At 43.2% G+C, this 17,084-nt stretch overlaps 1 protein-coding gene across 4 annotated transcripts in view; it reads left to right on the top strand.

Annotated features, from left to right (window-relative positions):
• The window catches only part of ppp2r3b (protein phosphatase 2, regulatory subunit B'', beta), a 67,920-nt gene that overhangs the window by 31,544 nt on the left and 19,292 nt on the right, over positions 1 to 17,084 (top strand). For all 4 annotated transcript variants that reach the window (XM_029703634.1, XM_029703633.1, XM_029703636.1 and 1 more), the window contains 3 exons: positions 3,385 to 3,570; positions 4,251 to 4,354; positions 13,998 to 14,100. In XM_029703634.1, coding sequence (XP_029559494.1) covers positions 3,385 to 3,570; positions 4,251 to 4,354; positions 13,998 to 14,100 — 393 coding nt within the window. The remainder of the gene's footprint in view (positions 1 to 3,384; positions 3,571 to 4,250; positions 4,355 to 13,997; positions 14,101 to 17,084) is intronic.

Here is a 17,084-nt window from a genome sequence, read left to right as displayed (position 1 = left end):
TTGTTCAGTTTATCTCTGTTGATTCTTGTTAAATATTTACACGTTAAGTTTGCTGAAAATAAACGCAGTTGATAGTGAGAGAACATTTCTTTTTTTTTTTTGCTGAGTGTAGATAATTTCCCTCACTTTGTCCTCAGACTCCGTCAAGGTCTCGTGGGGGATTCTGCAATTCTGCCCATGACCATGTTTCGCCTCGATTGTCCCTCGATATTCAGATTTGTCCGTCATTGTTATCATTGATTCACACACAGAACTGATGCTCTCTCTCAATGACTTCCAGATTGCTGTCATCTTGCCGTTCTCTTGTATCACCTCATCGAGCTGACCCTGGGAGAACTGCAAACTGTTCTTCAGAGAGGTTCTGTAGTCAGGTCTTCTATGCTAGCTGCTACGCCAAATAGCTCCTCAGACCCGGCCTTGGTCGGCAGGATCACTGGACAGATGCAGCCATCACCATGCTTGAAAATATGAAAGGTGGTACGCTGATGTGTTCAAGTCATAATGTTAATTTCTGTCACATTTTTTTGCAGTTTTACTTTAGTGCCCTATTGCAAACAGGAGATATAGATAGATAGATAGATAGATAGATTGATTACACACACGGGGGGAAAAGTATTTGATCCCCTGCTGATTTTGTACGTTTGCCCACTGATAAAGAAAGGATCAGTCTATAATTTTAATGGTAGGTTTATTTGAACAGAGACAGAATAACAACAAAAATATCCAGAAAAATGCATGTCTCAGTTCCTATGCTTCCTGGCTGATGTTTTGGTAACTTTTGAATGCTGGTGGTGCTTTCACTCTAGTGGTAGCATGAGACGGAGTCTACAACCCACACAAGTGGCTCAGGTAGTGCAGCTCATCCAGGATGGCACATCAATGCGAGCTGTGGCAAGAAGGTTTGCTGTGTCTGTCAGCGTAGTGTCCAGAGCATGGAGGCGCTACCAGGAGACAGGCCAGTACATCAGGAGACGTGGAGGAGGCCGTAGGAGGGCAACAACCCAGCAGCAGGACCGCTACCTCCGCCTTTGTGCAAGGAGGAGCAGGAGGAGCACTGACAGAGCCCTGCAAAATGACCTCCAGCAGGCCACAAATGTGCATTTGTCTGCTCAAACGGTCAGAAACAGACTCCATGAGGGTGGTATGAGGGCCCGACGTCCACAGGTGGGGGTTGTGCTTATAGCCCAACACCGTGCAGGACGTTTGGCATTTGCCAGAGAACACCAAAATTGGCAAATTTGCCACTGGCGCCCTGTGCTCTTCACAGATGAAAGCAGGTTCACACTGAGCACATGTGACAAACGTGACAGAGTCTGGAGACGCCGTGGAGAACGTTCTGCTGCCTGCAACATCCTCCAGCATGACTGGTTTGGCGGTGGGTCAGTCATTGTGTGGGGTGGCATTTCTTTGGGGGCCGCACAGCCCTCCATGTGCTCGCCAGAGGTAGCCTGACTGCCATTAGGTACCGAGATGAGATCATCAGACCCCTTGTGAGACCATTTGCTGGTGTGGTTGGCCCTAGGTTCCTCCTAATGCAAGACAATGCTAGACCTCATGTGGCTGGAGTGTCAGCAGTTCCTGCAAGAGGAAGGCATTGATACTATGGACTGGCCCGCCCGTTCCCCAGACCTGAATCCAATTGAGCACATCTGGGACATCATGTCTCGCTCCATCCACCAACGCCACGTTGCACCACAGACTGTCCAGGAGTTGGCGGATGCTTTAGTCCAGGTCTTGGAGGAGATCCCTCAGGAGACCATCCGCCACCTCATCAGGAGCATGCCCAGGCGTTGTAGGGAGGTCATACAGGCACGTGGAGGCCACACGCTACTGAGCCTCATTTTGACTTTTTTTAAGGACATTACATCAAAGTTGGATCAGCCTGTAGTGTGGTTTTCCACTTTTAATTTTGAGGGTGACTCCAAATCCAGACCTCCATGGGTTGATAAATTGGATTTCCATTGATTATTTTTGTGTGATTTTGTTGTCAGCACATTCAACTATGCAAAGAAAAAAGTTTTTAATAAGATTATTTCATTCATTCAGATCTAAGATGTGTTATTTTAGTGTTCCCTTTATTTTTTTGAGGTGTGTGTGTGTGTGTGTGTGTGTGTGTGTGCATACACACATAATATGGAGTACTACAATGTTGATCCATCCTCAGTTTTCTCCTATCACAGCCATTCAACTCTGTTTTAATGTCACCATTGGCATCAATCCCGTGAGTGGTATCCTTCCTCTCCGGCAACTGGGTTAGGAAGGACACCTGTATCTTTGTATTGTGTGTGTGTGTGTGTGTGATAGATATATCATCCAAAGTGTAATTAATATCTTCACCATGGTTAAAGGGATATTCCATTTTTGCATTTTTATTTTCTTTCTACAAATAGGTGCCCTTCTTTGCAAGGCACTAGAAAACCTCCCTGGTCTTTGGTTGAATCTGTGTTTGAAATTCACTGCTTGACCGTGGGACCTTGGAGATAATTGTATGTGTGGGGGTACAGAGATGGGGTCGTCATTTAAAAAATCATGTTAAACATGAATCATGTTAAACACACAGTGAGTACATGCAACTTATTATGTGACTTGTTAAGCACATTTTTACTCCTGAACTTATTTAGGCTTGCCATAAGAAAGGGGTTCAGTACATATTTACTCAAGACATTTCAGCTTTTCATTTTTAATGAATTAAAACATAATTCCTCATTGACATTAGTGTGTGTGTGTGTGTGTGTGTGTGTGTGTGTGTGTGTGTGGGCCAGTGACACAAATTCTACATTCAGGCTGTAACATAACATTTGGAAAATGTCAATGGGTGTGAATACTTTCTGATGGCACTGTGCCTCTCTTGTCAGGAGATGATTCATTGGATCAACCATCTCTAGAGCATTTTCACTTACCATTCTGTGTGTTGATCTCAGGTCATGCACTAGGCTGTATTTTACAGCTTTGCATTTGAAACATGGATCACTGCTGTCAATTATTCTTGGATCGTAGCATACATTATTCACTGCTTTCATTCAGATAATTTGATACGTAATTCCATTCATCTGTTGCTTTTTCGATGTAGACTTCTGTGTAGAAGTCTATCCTGGTGGTTGGCGCCTGCCAGAATGTCTCTTAGTGTAAATGGTGTGTTTTGAACATTCCAACATCACTTGACACAACTTTATTGAAAGCCATTAGTTAATTGGTTGAAGGAAGGGGGGGAGTCGTTTTCCTAATGGGGCAGATGGAGGTGGGGCCAGTGGTGGATTACTTTATTAGGACTAGGTAGCCTTTGCTTACTTTAGCCAGTGCTAGTGTCGGTGGATCCTAAATGTTAGATACTGTTAGCCACTGATGCTAACACAGGCTATTTCTGTCCTGTCTGTTTCTCCTCAGGCCCAGGTGAAGAGCGAGGCGCCTGTTCCCACGGCGCTGAGTGAAAGCATTCCAAAGTTCTACTTTCCGCGGGGGCGGCCCAAAGCCAACCTCAACATCGACGGCCTCATTGCTAAGATCGAGAAAATATTTTCCCAATTCCCCAATGAAAGGGCCACCATTGAGGACATGGGGAAGGTTGCCAAGGTGAGAAGGTGATTTGTAGCGCTGAGGCTCCACAGCCACCCAGCAAATTTGTTTTCGTTAGTGCAATTAGCCCCTGGCTTTAGTGAAGGTTTGCAGCTCAGACGTGGTTTTTCTCTCTCCCTCTTAACCCATGAAAATATTATTTCTGCCCCCCCCAGGTATGTGACCACTGACCTGTGGGGGAACCTGAGTTGAGAAAGAAACGTCAGCCAGGTTACCTCAGGGAGGTCTTTGAGGGGAAACACCACTATTATCTGTGGGAGATGGGCACTTTATTGACATTTTCAATCCAAATCGAATCCTCTTCAGGTCAAAGCCAGACATCCCAGGCAGCCCAACTCGAACCCCTGCTGTGTCACTAACAGCCCAGGGAATCGCTGTGTCACATTTTGACGACTGGATTAAACGTTTTTAGTTGGAATCAGAGCAGAGTGACTGACAGCTGTAAGGTGGAGAGAGAAAATCAAAAAAGCACTGTAAAACAAAATAACATTTAGTTCACCCTGATGGAGGATAATGTTGAACCCTTAAAGAGTGTAGCTGGACAATATTTAGTTTGACACAGTTCTATTACATGTGAGCGGTCAAGGATAGTTAAGTGAACTGACATTCAACTGCACAGAAGAGGACACTTGTCTAAATCACTTATTTCTCCCTCCCTCCCCCTTATCCCCCTCCAGGCGTGCGAGTGTCCTCTCTACTGGAAAGCTCCATTGTTCAATTCGGCTGGAGGCGATAGGACGGGCTTCGTGTCCGTTCACAAGTTTGTGGCCATGTGGAGAAAGTAAGACAATGGCTCTTGTACCCAGCCAGCCGACCACCCAGAGCTGCTATCACAACCCATAGTCCGATTAGTCTCTTGTAAACAACTACCAATAGCCACATGTGATGGCCAAAGCTTAAGCAAAGAGTACACAGTAACTGGTCTTCCAATAATATGTTGTCCTATTTTTTTCATAGCAAATAAAACGGTTGAAAAACAAACACTTGAAATGTTTACATGTACAGTGCATTCGGAAAGTATTCAGACCCCTTGACTTTTTCTACATTTTGTTAGGTTACAGCCTTATTCTAAAATGTATTAAATATTTTTTTCCCCTCATCAATCTACACACAATACCCCAAAATGACAAAGAAAAAAATGGTTTTAGAAATTTTTAATTTATCAAAATAATAATAAATGATATCACATTTACATAAGTATTCAAACCCTTTACTCAGTACTTTGTTGAAGAACCTTTGGCAGTGATTACAGCCTTGAGTCTTCTTGGATATGACGTTACAAGCTTCGCACACCTGTATTTGGGGAGTTTCTCTCGTTCTTCTCTGCAGATCCTCTCAAGCTCTGTCGGGTTGGATGGGGAGCGATGCTGCACAGGTATTTTCAGTTCTCTCCAGAGTTGTTCTATCAGGTTCAAGTATGGGCTCTGGCTGGGCCACTCAAGGACATTCAGAGACTGGTCTGAAGCCACTCCTGCGTTGGCTTGGCTGTGTGCTTAGGGTTGTTGTCTTGTTGGAGGGTGAACCTTCGCCCCAGTCTGAGGTCCTGAGCACTCTGGAGCAGGATTTTATCAAGGATCTCTCTGTACTTTGCTCCATTCATCTTTGCCTCGATCCTGACTAGTCTCCCAGTCCCAGTACTGAAAAACATCCCCACAGCATGATGCTGCCACTACCATTCTTCACCGTAGGGATGGTGCCAGGATCCCTCCAGACGTAGCGCTTGGCTTTCAGGCCAAAGAGTTCAATCTTGCTTTATTCAGACCAGAGAATCTTGTTTCTCCTGGTCGGAGAGTATTTAGGTGCCTTTTGGCAAACTCCAAGCGGATTGTCATGTGCCTTTTACTGAGGAGTGGCTTCCGTCTGGCAACTCTACCGTAAAGGCCTGATTTGGTTGAGTGCTGCAGAGATGGTTCTCCTCCCATCTCCACAGAGGAATTCTGGACTTCTGTCATAGTGCCCATCAGGTTCTTGCACACCTCCCTGACCAAGGCCCTTTCACCCTGGTTTAAGAATAATGGAGACCACTGTGTTCTTGGGGACCTTCAATGCTGCAGAAGTGTTTTGGTACCCTTCCCCAGATCTGTGCCTATGGACAATTACTTCGACCTCATGGCTTGGTTTTTGCTCTGACATGCACTGTCAACTGTGGGACCTTTATATAGACAGGTGTTTGCCTTTCCAAATCATGTCCAATCAATTGAATTTACCACAGGTGCACTCAATCATGTTGTAGAAACATCTCAAGGATGATCAATGGAAACAAGATGCACCTGAGCTCAATTTCGAGTCTCGTAGCAAAGGGTCTGAATACTTATGTAAATAAGGTATTTATGTTTAAAACATTTGCTAAAATTTACAAAACTGTTTTCGCTTTGTCATTATGGGGTATTGTGTGTAGATTGCTGAGGATTTTAATTTATTTTTCTATTTTGGAATAAGGATGTAATGTAATAAAATGTGACCCAATTCAGGAAACTAGGCGTATGTCGCAAGTGAATCGTTTGAACGTAAAAAATGTGTATTTATCAAAATGCGGTTTTTGGCAGAAAAGCCTTCTTGAACATGTGTCTTAATATCAAACTTGTATGTCATCTGTAAATACAAATAAAATTGTTGTATTACGAGCCTAGTTGGTTTAGTCACAGAAAAAGTGAGCAACCTTCCCGCTAGCCATGATTGGCTGAGATAATGAGTAGGCTGGACATGCCAAGAGATGAGTTTGGATTGGTCTGCCATATAGCATGCGTCTGTCTATTGGAGCTGGTCAGTATGTCTAGGTAATTGTGTTGAACGGCACTTTTATTTTTTATATATCTAGTAGTAAAACTGCATAAATCTAATGTCAAGTTAAAGTGTACTGTTAACTAGCTTATGTTAGCTGGCTGTCTCGCTAGCTAACATTGTGTATGCTCTCCACTTTCTGGGGTACCGAGTTTTGAAATCAGTGGAATTCAAGTATGATAGCTAAGGAGATGGAGAAAACACCAGTCTTGATTACATCTTCAAACTAAGGGCAACCATCAGACAGGATTCGCGTCCAACCATGATGTATATGGGTAAGATAGTCTAGCTAGCTACATTTTCAGATATTACATGTTTCTAATTTTGACAGAAAATGTTTCATTTCAAGTATGCTGTTAGCTAGCTAATGTTAGCTGTCTGGGTCGCTAGCTAACTTTGTGTATGATCTTATTGTTTGTATATCAGACACAAAGTTAGCTAGTTTGCTTGACTAGTTATAGCTATAGAACTGGTTGGTTAGCTAACTGCAGATTCATGCAGGGTAGTAATGTAATGTGTTGTGATTATGGAATTAAACTTAAAGAACTTCCTTGGACTATATGTAAACTGGAAACCACATATCCCGAGGCTGCATTTATTGTAGCTTGTGATTTTAACAAAGCTAATCTGAAAACAAGGCTCCCTAAAAAAAATTCTGCATATTGAATGTGCGACCCGGGCTGGCAGCATTCTTTATCATTGCTACTCCAACTTCCACGACGCATACAAAGCCCTCCCTCGCCCTCCTTTTGGCAAATCTGACCACGGCTCAATTTTGTTGCTCCCAGCCTATAGACAGAAACTAAAACAGGAAACGCCCGTGCTCAGGTTTGTTCAACGCTGGTCCGACCAATCTGATTCCACGCGTCAAGATTGCTACGATCACGTGGACTGGGATATGTTTCGGTTTGCCTCAGACAACAACATTGATGTATACGCTGATTTGGTGAGCGAGTTTATTAGCAAGTGCGTTGGTGGTGATGTACCCACGGTGACTATTAAAACCTTCCCCAACCAGAGACCATGGATTGATGGCAGCATTCGCACAAAACTGAAAGCGCAAACCACTGCTTTTAGTCATGGCAAGGCGACCGGAAACATGACCGAATACAAACAGTGTAGCTATTCCCTCCGCAAGGCAATCAAACAAGCTAAGCGTCAGTATAGAGACAAAGTAGAGTCGCAATTCAACGGCTCAGACACGAGTCATATGTGGCAGGGTCTACAGTCAATCACGGATTACAAAAAGAAAACCAGCCCCGTCACGGACACCGATGTCTTGCTCCCAGATAAACTAAACCACTTCTTTGCTCGCTTTGAGGACAATACGGTGCCAATGACATGGCCCGCTACCAAAACCTGCGGGCTCTCCTTCACCGCAGCCAACGTGAGTAAAACATTTAAATGTGTTAACCCTCGCAAGGCTGCCGGCCCAGACGGCATCCCTACCCGCATCCTAAGAGCATGCGCAGACCAGCTGGCTGGTGTGTTTATGGACATATTCAATTAATCCCTATCCCAATCTGCTGTTCCCACATGGTTCAAGAGGGCCACCATTGTTCCTGTTCCCAAGAAAGCTAAGGTAACTGAGCTAAATGACTATCGCCCCGTAGCACTCACTTCCGTCATCATGAAGTGCTTTGAGAGACAAGTCAAGGATCATATCACCTCCACCCTACCTGACAACCTAGACCCACTCCAATTTGCTTACCGCCCCAATAGGTCCACAGACAACGCAATCACACTGCCCTAACCCATCTGGACAAGATGAATACCTATGTAAGAATGCTGTTCATCGATTACAGTTCAGCATTTAACACCATAGTACCCTCCAAACTCGTCGTTAAGCTTGAATCCCTGGGTCTTGACCCTGCCCTGTGCAACTAGGTCCTGGACTTTCTGACGGGCCACCCCCAGGTGCTGAGGGTAGAAAACAACATCTCCACCCCGCTGATCCTCAACACTGGGGCCCCACAAGGGTGGGTTCTCAGCCCTCTCCTGTACTCCCTGTTCACCCATCACTGTGTGGCCATGCACGCCCTCCAACTCAACCATCAAGTTTGCAGACGACACTAGAGTGGTAGGCTTGATTACCAACAACGATGAGACTGCCTACAGGGAGGAGGTGAGGGCCCTCGGAGTGTGGTGTCAGGAAAATAACCTCACACTCAACGTAAACAAAACAAAAGAGATGATTGTGGACTTCAGGAAACAGCAGAGGGAGCACCCCCCTATCCACATCGACGGGACAGTAGTGGAGAAGGTGGAACGTTTTAAGTAGAGGTCGACCGATTTTATGATTTTTCAACGCCGTTACCAATTTATTGGAGGACCTCAAAGCCGATATCAATTAATCGGCAGATATTTTTTTACATTTTATTATTTGTTTTAAGTTATTTTTAAATTATTATTTATTTTATTTTTGTAATAATGACAATTACAACAATACTGAATCAACACTTATTTTAACTTAATATAATACATTAAATAAATTTAGCCTCAAATAAATGAAACATGTTCAATTTGATTTAAATTTGGTTGGAGAAGAAAGTAAAAGTGCAATATGTGCCATGTAAGAAAGCTAACATTTAAGTTCCTTGCTCTGAACATGAGAACATATGAAAGCTGGAGGTTCCTTTTAACATGAGTCTTCAATATTCCCATGTAAGAAGTTTTAGGTTGTAGTTATTATAGGACTATTTCTCTCTCTACGATTTGTATTTCATATACCTTTGACTATTGGATGTTCTTATAGGCACTATATTATTGCCAGTGTAACAGTATAGCTTCCGTCCCTCTCCTCGCTCCTACCTGGGCTCGAACCAGGAACACATCAACAACAGCCACCCTCGAAGCAGCGTTACCCATGTAGAGCAAGAGGTAAAACTACTCCAAGTCTCAGAGCGAGTGACGTTTGAAACGCTATTAGCGCGCACCCGGCTAACTAGCTAGCCATTTCACATCGGTTACACCAGCCTAATCTTGGGAGTTGACAGGCTTGAAGTCATAAACAGCACAATGCATTGCGAAGGGCTGCTGGCAAACGCACGAAAGTGCTGTTTGAATGAACGCTTACAAGCCTGCTGCTGCCTACCATCGCTCAGTCAGTCTGCTCTATCAAATCATAGACTTAATTATAACATAACACACAGAAATACGAGCCTTAGGTCATTAATATGGCCAAATCCGGAAACTATCATCTCCAAAACAAAACATTTTCCTGTCAGTGAAATACGGAACCGTTCCGTATTTCATCTAACGGGTGGCATCCCTAAGTCTAAATATTCCTGTTACATTCCTGTAACCTTCAATGTTATGTCATAATTACGTAAAATTCGGGCAAATTAGTTCGCAACGAGCCAGGCTGCCCAAACTGTTGCATATACCCTGACTGCTTGCAATGAACGCAAAATGACACAATTTCACCTGGTTAATATTGCCTGCTAACCTGGATTTCTTTTAGCTAAATATGCAGGTTTAAAAATATATACTTCTGTGTATTGATTTTAAGAAAGGCATTGATGTTTATGGTTAGGTACAGTCGTGCAACGATTGTGCTTTTTTCGCAAATGCGCTTTGTTAAATCATCCCCCGTTTGGCGAAGTAGGCTGTCTTTGTTAGGAAGAAATAGTCTTCACACTGTATATACCCTGACTCTGTTGCAAGAGGTGACACATTTTCCCTAGTTAAAAGAAATTCAAGTTGGCAGGCAATATTAACTAAATATGCAGGTTTAAAAATATATACTCGTGTATTGATTTTAAGAAAGGCATTGATGTTTATGGTTGGAGCAACGTGTACCTAAGCGATTATATGCAACGCAGGACAGGCTGGATAAACTAGTAATATCATCAACCATGTGTAGTTAACTAGTGATTATGATTGATTGTTTTTTATAAGATAAGTTTAATGCTAGCTAGAAACTTACCTTGACTTCTTACTGTATTCGCGTAACAGGCTGGCTCCTCGTGGAGTGCAATGTAAAGCAGGTGGTTAGAGCGTTGGACTAGTTAACCGTAAGGTTGCAAGATTGAATCCCCGAGCTGATAAGGTAAAAATCTGTCGTTTTGCCCCTGAAAAGGCAGTTAACCCACCGTTCCTAGGCCGTCATTGAAAATAAGAATGTGTTCTTATCTGACTTGCCTAGTTAAATAAAGGTCTAAAAAAAACGGCCAAATCGGCGTAAAAAAATACCGATTTCCGATTGTTATGAAAACTTGAAATCGGCCCTAATTAATCGGCCATTCCGATTAATCGGTCGACCTCTACTTTTAAGTTCCTCGGCGTACACATCATGGACAAACTGAAACGGTCGACCCACACAGACAGCGTGGTGAAGAAGTGAAGAACTTTTACGGCTACACAATCGAGAGCATCATGTCGGGCTCTATCACCGCCTGGTATGGCAACTGCTCCGCCCACAACCGTAAGGCTCTCCAGAGGGTAGTGAGGTATGCACAATGCATCACCGGGGGCAAACTACCTGCCCTCCAGGACACCTACACCACCCAATGTCACAGGAAGGCCAAAAAGATCATCAAGGACAACAACCACCCGAGCCACTGTCTGTTCACCCCGGAATCATCCAGAAGGCGAGGTCAGTACAGGTGCATCAAAGCTGGGACCGAGAGACTGAAAAACAGCTTCTATCTCTAGGCCATCAGACTGTTAAACAGCCATCACTAACATTGAGTGGCTGCTGCCAACATGCTTACTCTCTAGCCACTTTAATAATTAAAAATTGGATGTAATAAATGTATTACTAGTCACTTTAAACAATGCCACTTTATATAATGTTTACATACCCTACATTACTCATCTCATATGTATATTCTGTACTCTATACCATCTACTGCATCTTGCCTATGCCGCACGGCCATCGCTCATCCATATATTTATATGTACATATTCATATTCATCCTTTGTGTGTGTGTGTGTAAGGTAGTTGTTGTGAAATTGTTAGATTACTAGTTAGATATTACTGCACGGTCACATGCATTTCGCTACACTCGTATTAACATCTACTAACCATGTGTATGTGATAAAATAAAATTTGATTTGATGGTCCATTGTTTAGCTAGCTAGCTAGCTCGCTAGATACTTGTCTTAAAAGACTCCATGCAAGTATCAATTTCAATAGAATGTCACTGCAACTGTTGATAGACGTACTAGCTGGTAAATTCGCTCTGGCTATCTACTCCGATTTCAGACCAAGTGTAAGATAGTCCAGCTAGCTACATTTTCAGATATTACGCGTTTCTAATTTTGACAAAGTATTTTCATTTCAAGTTAATGTACTGTTGGCTGGCTCGCTAATGTTACGTCATGCGTTGGGATTCATTGTTTACCTAGCTAGCTATCTAGCTACATTTCTTAACAAAAGACTCTCGTCTTAGTGTGCCAGAGTGCAGAATAACTGATGAATTGTTGAACGCTCTCCACCCGTTGCCTATGTCCGGTGTCAGTAAACATCAACAAAGCGTAATTCAATTGTTGCCAGCAGCACAGTTAGTCACCAACGCTCTGGATAACATGAAAACAGCCTAACCGGCTCTGCTAGGGTGAGTAAAATGGTCAGTGTGGGGTGTTCTCTCAATGTGTCTGGATGAAGCTAGACAATGTTAACCAGTTAGCTTGAGTGCTTGACTGTTGTTGTGAGGTCACAGCTTTCGGATCAACCCTACTTATTGGCCAGAGCATCCAGTGTGTGTGCTCTGAACGCAAAACACTCTGTATTTACGAATGGACAATCTGATAGCACAGTTGCAGTCAACAACGCTCGGGATAACATAACAGCCTAGCGGCTCTGCTAGGGCGAGTAATGTTCAGTGAGCTGTTCTCTCTCTCTCCTTTCCTCTCTCTCCTCTCTCTCCTCTCTCTCCTTTTCTTTTTTCTCTTCTCTCTCCTTCTTTCTCTCTTCTCTTCTCTTCTTTCTCTTCTTTCTTCTTTCTCTCTTCTCTTCTTCTTTCTCTCTTCTCTTCTTCTTTCTCTCTTCTCTTCTTTCTCTCTTCTCTTCTTCTTTCTCTTTTCTCTCCTTCTCTCTTCTCACCTTCTTCTTTCTCTTTTCTCTCCTTCTTTCTCTTTTCTCTCTTTCTCTTTTCTCTCCTTCTTTCTCTTTTCTCTCTTTCTCTTTTCTCTCCTTCTTTCTCTTTTCTCTCCTTCTCTCTTCTCACCTTCTTTCTCTTTTCTCTCCTTCTTTCTCTTTTCTCTCCTTCTTTCTCTTTTCTCTCCTTCTTTCTCTTTTCTCTCTTTCTCTTTTCTCTCCTTCTCTCTTCTCTCTTCTTCTTTCTCTTTTCTCTCTTCTTTCTCTTTTCTCTTCTTTCTCTTTCTCTTCTCTCCTTCTTTCTCTTTCTCTCTCTTCTTCTTTCTCTTTCTCTTCTTTCTCTTTCTCTTCTTTCTCTTTCTCTTCTTTCTCTTTCTCTCCTTCTTTCTCTTTCTCTCCTTCTTTCTCTTTCTCTCCTTCTTTCTCTTTCTCTCTCTTTCTCTCCTTCTTTCTCCTTCTCTCCTTCTCTCCTTCTCTCCTTCTCTCCTTCTCTCCTTCTCTCCTTCTCTCCTTCCTTCCTTCCTCTCTCTTCCTCTCTCTTCCTCTCTCTTTCTCTCTCTTTCTCTCTCCTTCTCTCTCTTTCTCTCTCCTTCTCTCTCTTTCTCTCTCCTTCTCTCTCTTTCTCTCTCCTTCTCTCTCTTTCTCTCTCTTTCTCTCTCTTTCTCTCTCTTTCTCTCTCTTTCTCTCTCTTTCTCTCTCTTTCTCTCTCTTTCTCTCTCTCTCTTTCTCTCTCTTTCTCTCTCTCTCTTTCTCTCTCTCTTTCTCTCTCTTTCTCTCTCTTTCTCTCTCTTTCTCTCTCTTTCTCTCTCTTTCTCTCTCTTTCTCTCTCTTTCTCTCTCTTTCTCTCTCTTTCTCTCTCTCTTCTGGATGTAGCTGGCAAGCTAGTACAAAACGGTTGGATCAACCCTTAAAGAGATGGGTGGGGCTAAGGCTTAAGAGGGTGTGAACAATGCTGAATGGGTGTAGACAAAGAAGGGCTCTCCAATAGCAGTACCTAAACATTGAAAGACAGTTTTCTCAAAAGTGAGTTTACAAGTTGGCCAACTTTCAAAGCAGAATTACTTTCTCATTGTTTCCTCAAATGCGGTGTATGATATACCATTTTGTAGCTCTGTCTCTACTTTTATCCAATGAAAAAAACTGAATTTCAAATGTTGCTGCATAAGACTGAATCCAGGTGGTGTCACAAATGTGGAAAAAATAAATGCGTCTGAATACTTTTCGAAGGCACTGTGTTTCTCTTGGATAAAGTGAGATGTACTGTACTCTGCTGGACTGTTCTCTTGGTTGTGTGATGTAAGCGTACTGTTTTAATAATGTGTGAGTCTCTAGAGAATTGGAGTGGAATGGCCTCTGACATTACCTCATGGCTCTGAGGGGGTTCAAAAAAGAAAGTTCCATTATGTCATCATCACTGCTGTAACACGTGACCCAGCGTCAATTCAGAATCCTAATTTCAGAATGTATTAACCCGCACTGCCACTTCAGAGGTGAATGATTTCAGACTCTCTCTGAAGTGTTCTCTGATGGAGAGAGAAAATAGGGAGAGAGCGAGACCCTGAAAAACCCTGAAACCATATGTTCCCTCTTTCCTTCCCAGAATGCTGCAGACCTGTCATGACGACGTGTCTAAGTTTGTACACCTCTTGGCCAAACCTGGCTGTAATTACCTGGAACAAGAGGACTTTATTCCATTCCTGCAGGTACAGGAACACCACACACACAGCCACCCGGGGAGAGAGTGGGATTCTAGTTTGGGGAGAAGTGCTGGGCAGCGGCGTATTACTAGGAAGAGAAGCAAGGAGGGGGTTCTTTGGGGCAGGGCAGGGGGAGAGGGGTATTTTGGGCCGGTGGTAGAGTTAACATGAGGACTTCATTCCATTCAGTGGTGTTTTATACTGAACAAAAATATAAACCAACATGTAAGGTGTTGGTCCCATGAGCTGAAATAAAAGATCCCAGAAATGTTCCCTACACACAAAAAGCTTAATTCGCTCACATTTTGTGCACAAATTTGTTTACATCCCAGTTAGTGAGCATTTCTCCTTTACCAAGATAATCCATAAACCTGGCAGGTGTGGCATATTAAGACGCTGATTAAACGGCATGGTCATTACACAGGTGTACCTTGTGTTGGGGACAATAAAAGGCCACTCTATAATGTGCAGTTTTGTTGCACAACACAATGCCACAGATGTCTCAAGTTTTGAGGGAGCATGCAATTTTATTTTTTTAACCTTTATTTAACTAGGCAAGTCAGTTAAGATCAAATTCTTGTTCAGAACAAACTGCCTTGTTCAGGGGCAGAACGACACATTTTTACCTTTTTAGCTCGGGCATTCGATCTAGCAACCTTTCGGTTACTGGCCCAATGCTCTAACCACTAGGTTACCTGCCGCAATTGGCATACTGACTGCAGGAATGTCCACCACAGCTGTTGCTAGAGAATTGAATGTTAATTTCTCTACCATAAACTGACTTCTATCGTTTTAAAGAATTTGGTAGTACGTCCAACCGGCCTCAACGCCACAGATGATCTATAACCAGGCCAGCCCAGGACCTCCACATCCAGCTTCTTCACCTGCAGGATCGTCTGAGACCAGCCACCCGGGCAGCTAATGAAACTGTGGGTTTGCACAACTAAAGAATTTCTGCACAAACTGTCAGAAACTGCTGCAGGGAAACTAATCTGTGTGCTCGTCTTCATCGTTGTTTTGACCTGACTGCAGTTCCGTGTTGTAACTCACTTCAGTGGGCAAATGCTCAGCTTCGATGGCCATTGGCACACTGGAGAAGTGTGCTATTCACGGATGAATCCCAGTTTCAACTGTACCGGGCAGATGGCAGTGTGTGGGCGAACGGTATGCTGATGTCAATGTTGTGAACAGAGTGCCCCATGGTGGCGGTGGGAGTATGGGCAGGCATAAGCTACGGACAACCAACACAATTGCATTTTATTGATGACAATTTGAATGCACAGAAATACCTTGACGAGATCCTGAGGCCCATTGCCGTGCCATTCACCCGCCGCCATCACCTCATGTTTCAGCATGATAATGCACGGCCCCATGTTGCAAGGATCTGTACACAATTCCTGGAAGCTGAAAATGTCCCAGTTCTTCCATAGCCTGCATACTCAGACATAATCACCCATTGAGTATGTTTGGGATGCTCTGGATCGACATGTATTAACTTCGGACAGCCATTGAAGAGGAGTGGGACAACATTACACAGGCCACAATCAACAGCTTGATCAATTCTATTCAAAGGAGATGGTGCGCTGCATGAGGCAAATGGTGTTCACACTAGATACTGACTGGTTTTCTGATCCACGCCCCTACCTTTTTTATCTATTTGTGACCAAAAGATGCATGTCATGTGAAATCCATAGATTAGGGCCTAATACATTTATTTAAATTGACCGATTTCCTTATATGAACTGTAACATCTTTTAAATGGTTGCATTTTGTTTGTTCAGTGTAGATTTATCAGAGAAGTAACTGTACCTTTTATTTTATCCCCTTTATAACAAACAAAAAATTGTGCCAATCACATCTCTGCGTTGAGCATTGCGGTGCTGGCCATTTGTGTAGTCAGTCTACAAGGGTTTTCTGGCACCGGACAAGTGTCCAGGAACCAAAAATCTGGAACCAAAAATCTCAAATTTGAGCTCATCAGAACAAAGGACAGATTTCTAGTGGTCTAATGTCCATTGCCTGTGTTTCTTGGCCCAAGCAAGTCTCTTCTTCTTATTGGTATCCTTTAGTTGTGGTTTCTTTGCAGCAAATCGACCATGAAGGCCTGATTTCACGCAACGATGGACTGTCGTTTCTCTTTGCTTATTTGAGCTGTTCTTGCCATAATATGGACTTTGTCTTTTACCAAATAGGGTTGCAATACAGAAAATAGCTCTATTTTGTCACAACACAGCTAATTGTCTCAAACGCATTAAGAAGGTAAGAAATTCCACAAATGTAAATGTTTAACAAGGCACACCTGTTAATTGAAATGGAATCCAGGTGACTATCTCATGAAGCTGGTTGAGAAAATGCCAAGAGGGTGCAAAGTTGTCAGCAAGGCAAAGTGTGGCTACTTTGAAGAATCTCAAATATAAAATATATTTAGATTTTAAAACACTTTCTTTTGGTTACTGCACACACACACACACACACACACACACACACACACACACACACACGTAGTGGTTACTACACTATGTGTGTGTGTATATATATATATATATATATATTGCTCAAAAAAATAAAGGGAACACTTAAACAACACAATGTAACTCCAAGTCAATCACACTTCTGTGAAATCAAACTGTCCACTTAGGAAGCAACACTGATTGACAATACATTTCACATGCTGTTGTGCAAATGGAATAGACAACAGGTGGAAATTATAGGCAATTAGCAAGACACCCCCAATAAAGGAGTGGTTCTGCAGGTGGGGACCACAGACCACTTCTCAGTTCCTATGCTTCCTGGCTGATGTTTTGGTCACTTTTGAATGCTGGCGGTGCTTTCACTCTAGTGGTAGCATGAGACGGAGTCTACAACCCACACAAGTGGCTCAGGTAGTGCAGCTCATCCAAGATGGCACATCAATGCGAGCTGTGGCAAGAAGGTTTGCTGTGTCTGTCAGCGTAGTGTCCAGAGCATGGAGGCGCTACCAGGAGACAGGC

The sequence above is a fragment of the Salmo trutta genome, chromosome 20 (assembly GCF_901001165.1).
Source record: "Salmo trutta chromosome 20, fSalTru1.1, whole genome shotgun sequence".
NCBI classification, from domain to species: Eukaryota; Metazoa; Chordata; class Actinopteri; order Salmoniformes; family Salmonidae; genus Salmo; species Salmo trutta.
This window is presented reverse-complemented; position numbering and strand designations above follow the sequence as displayed.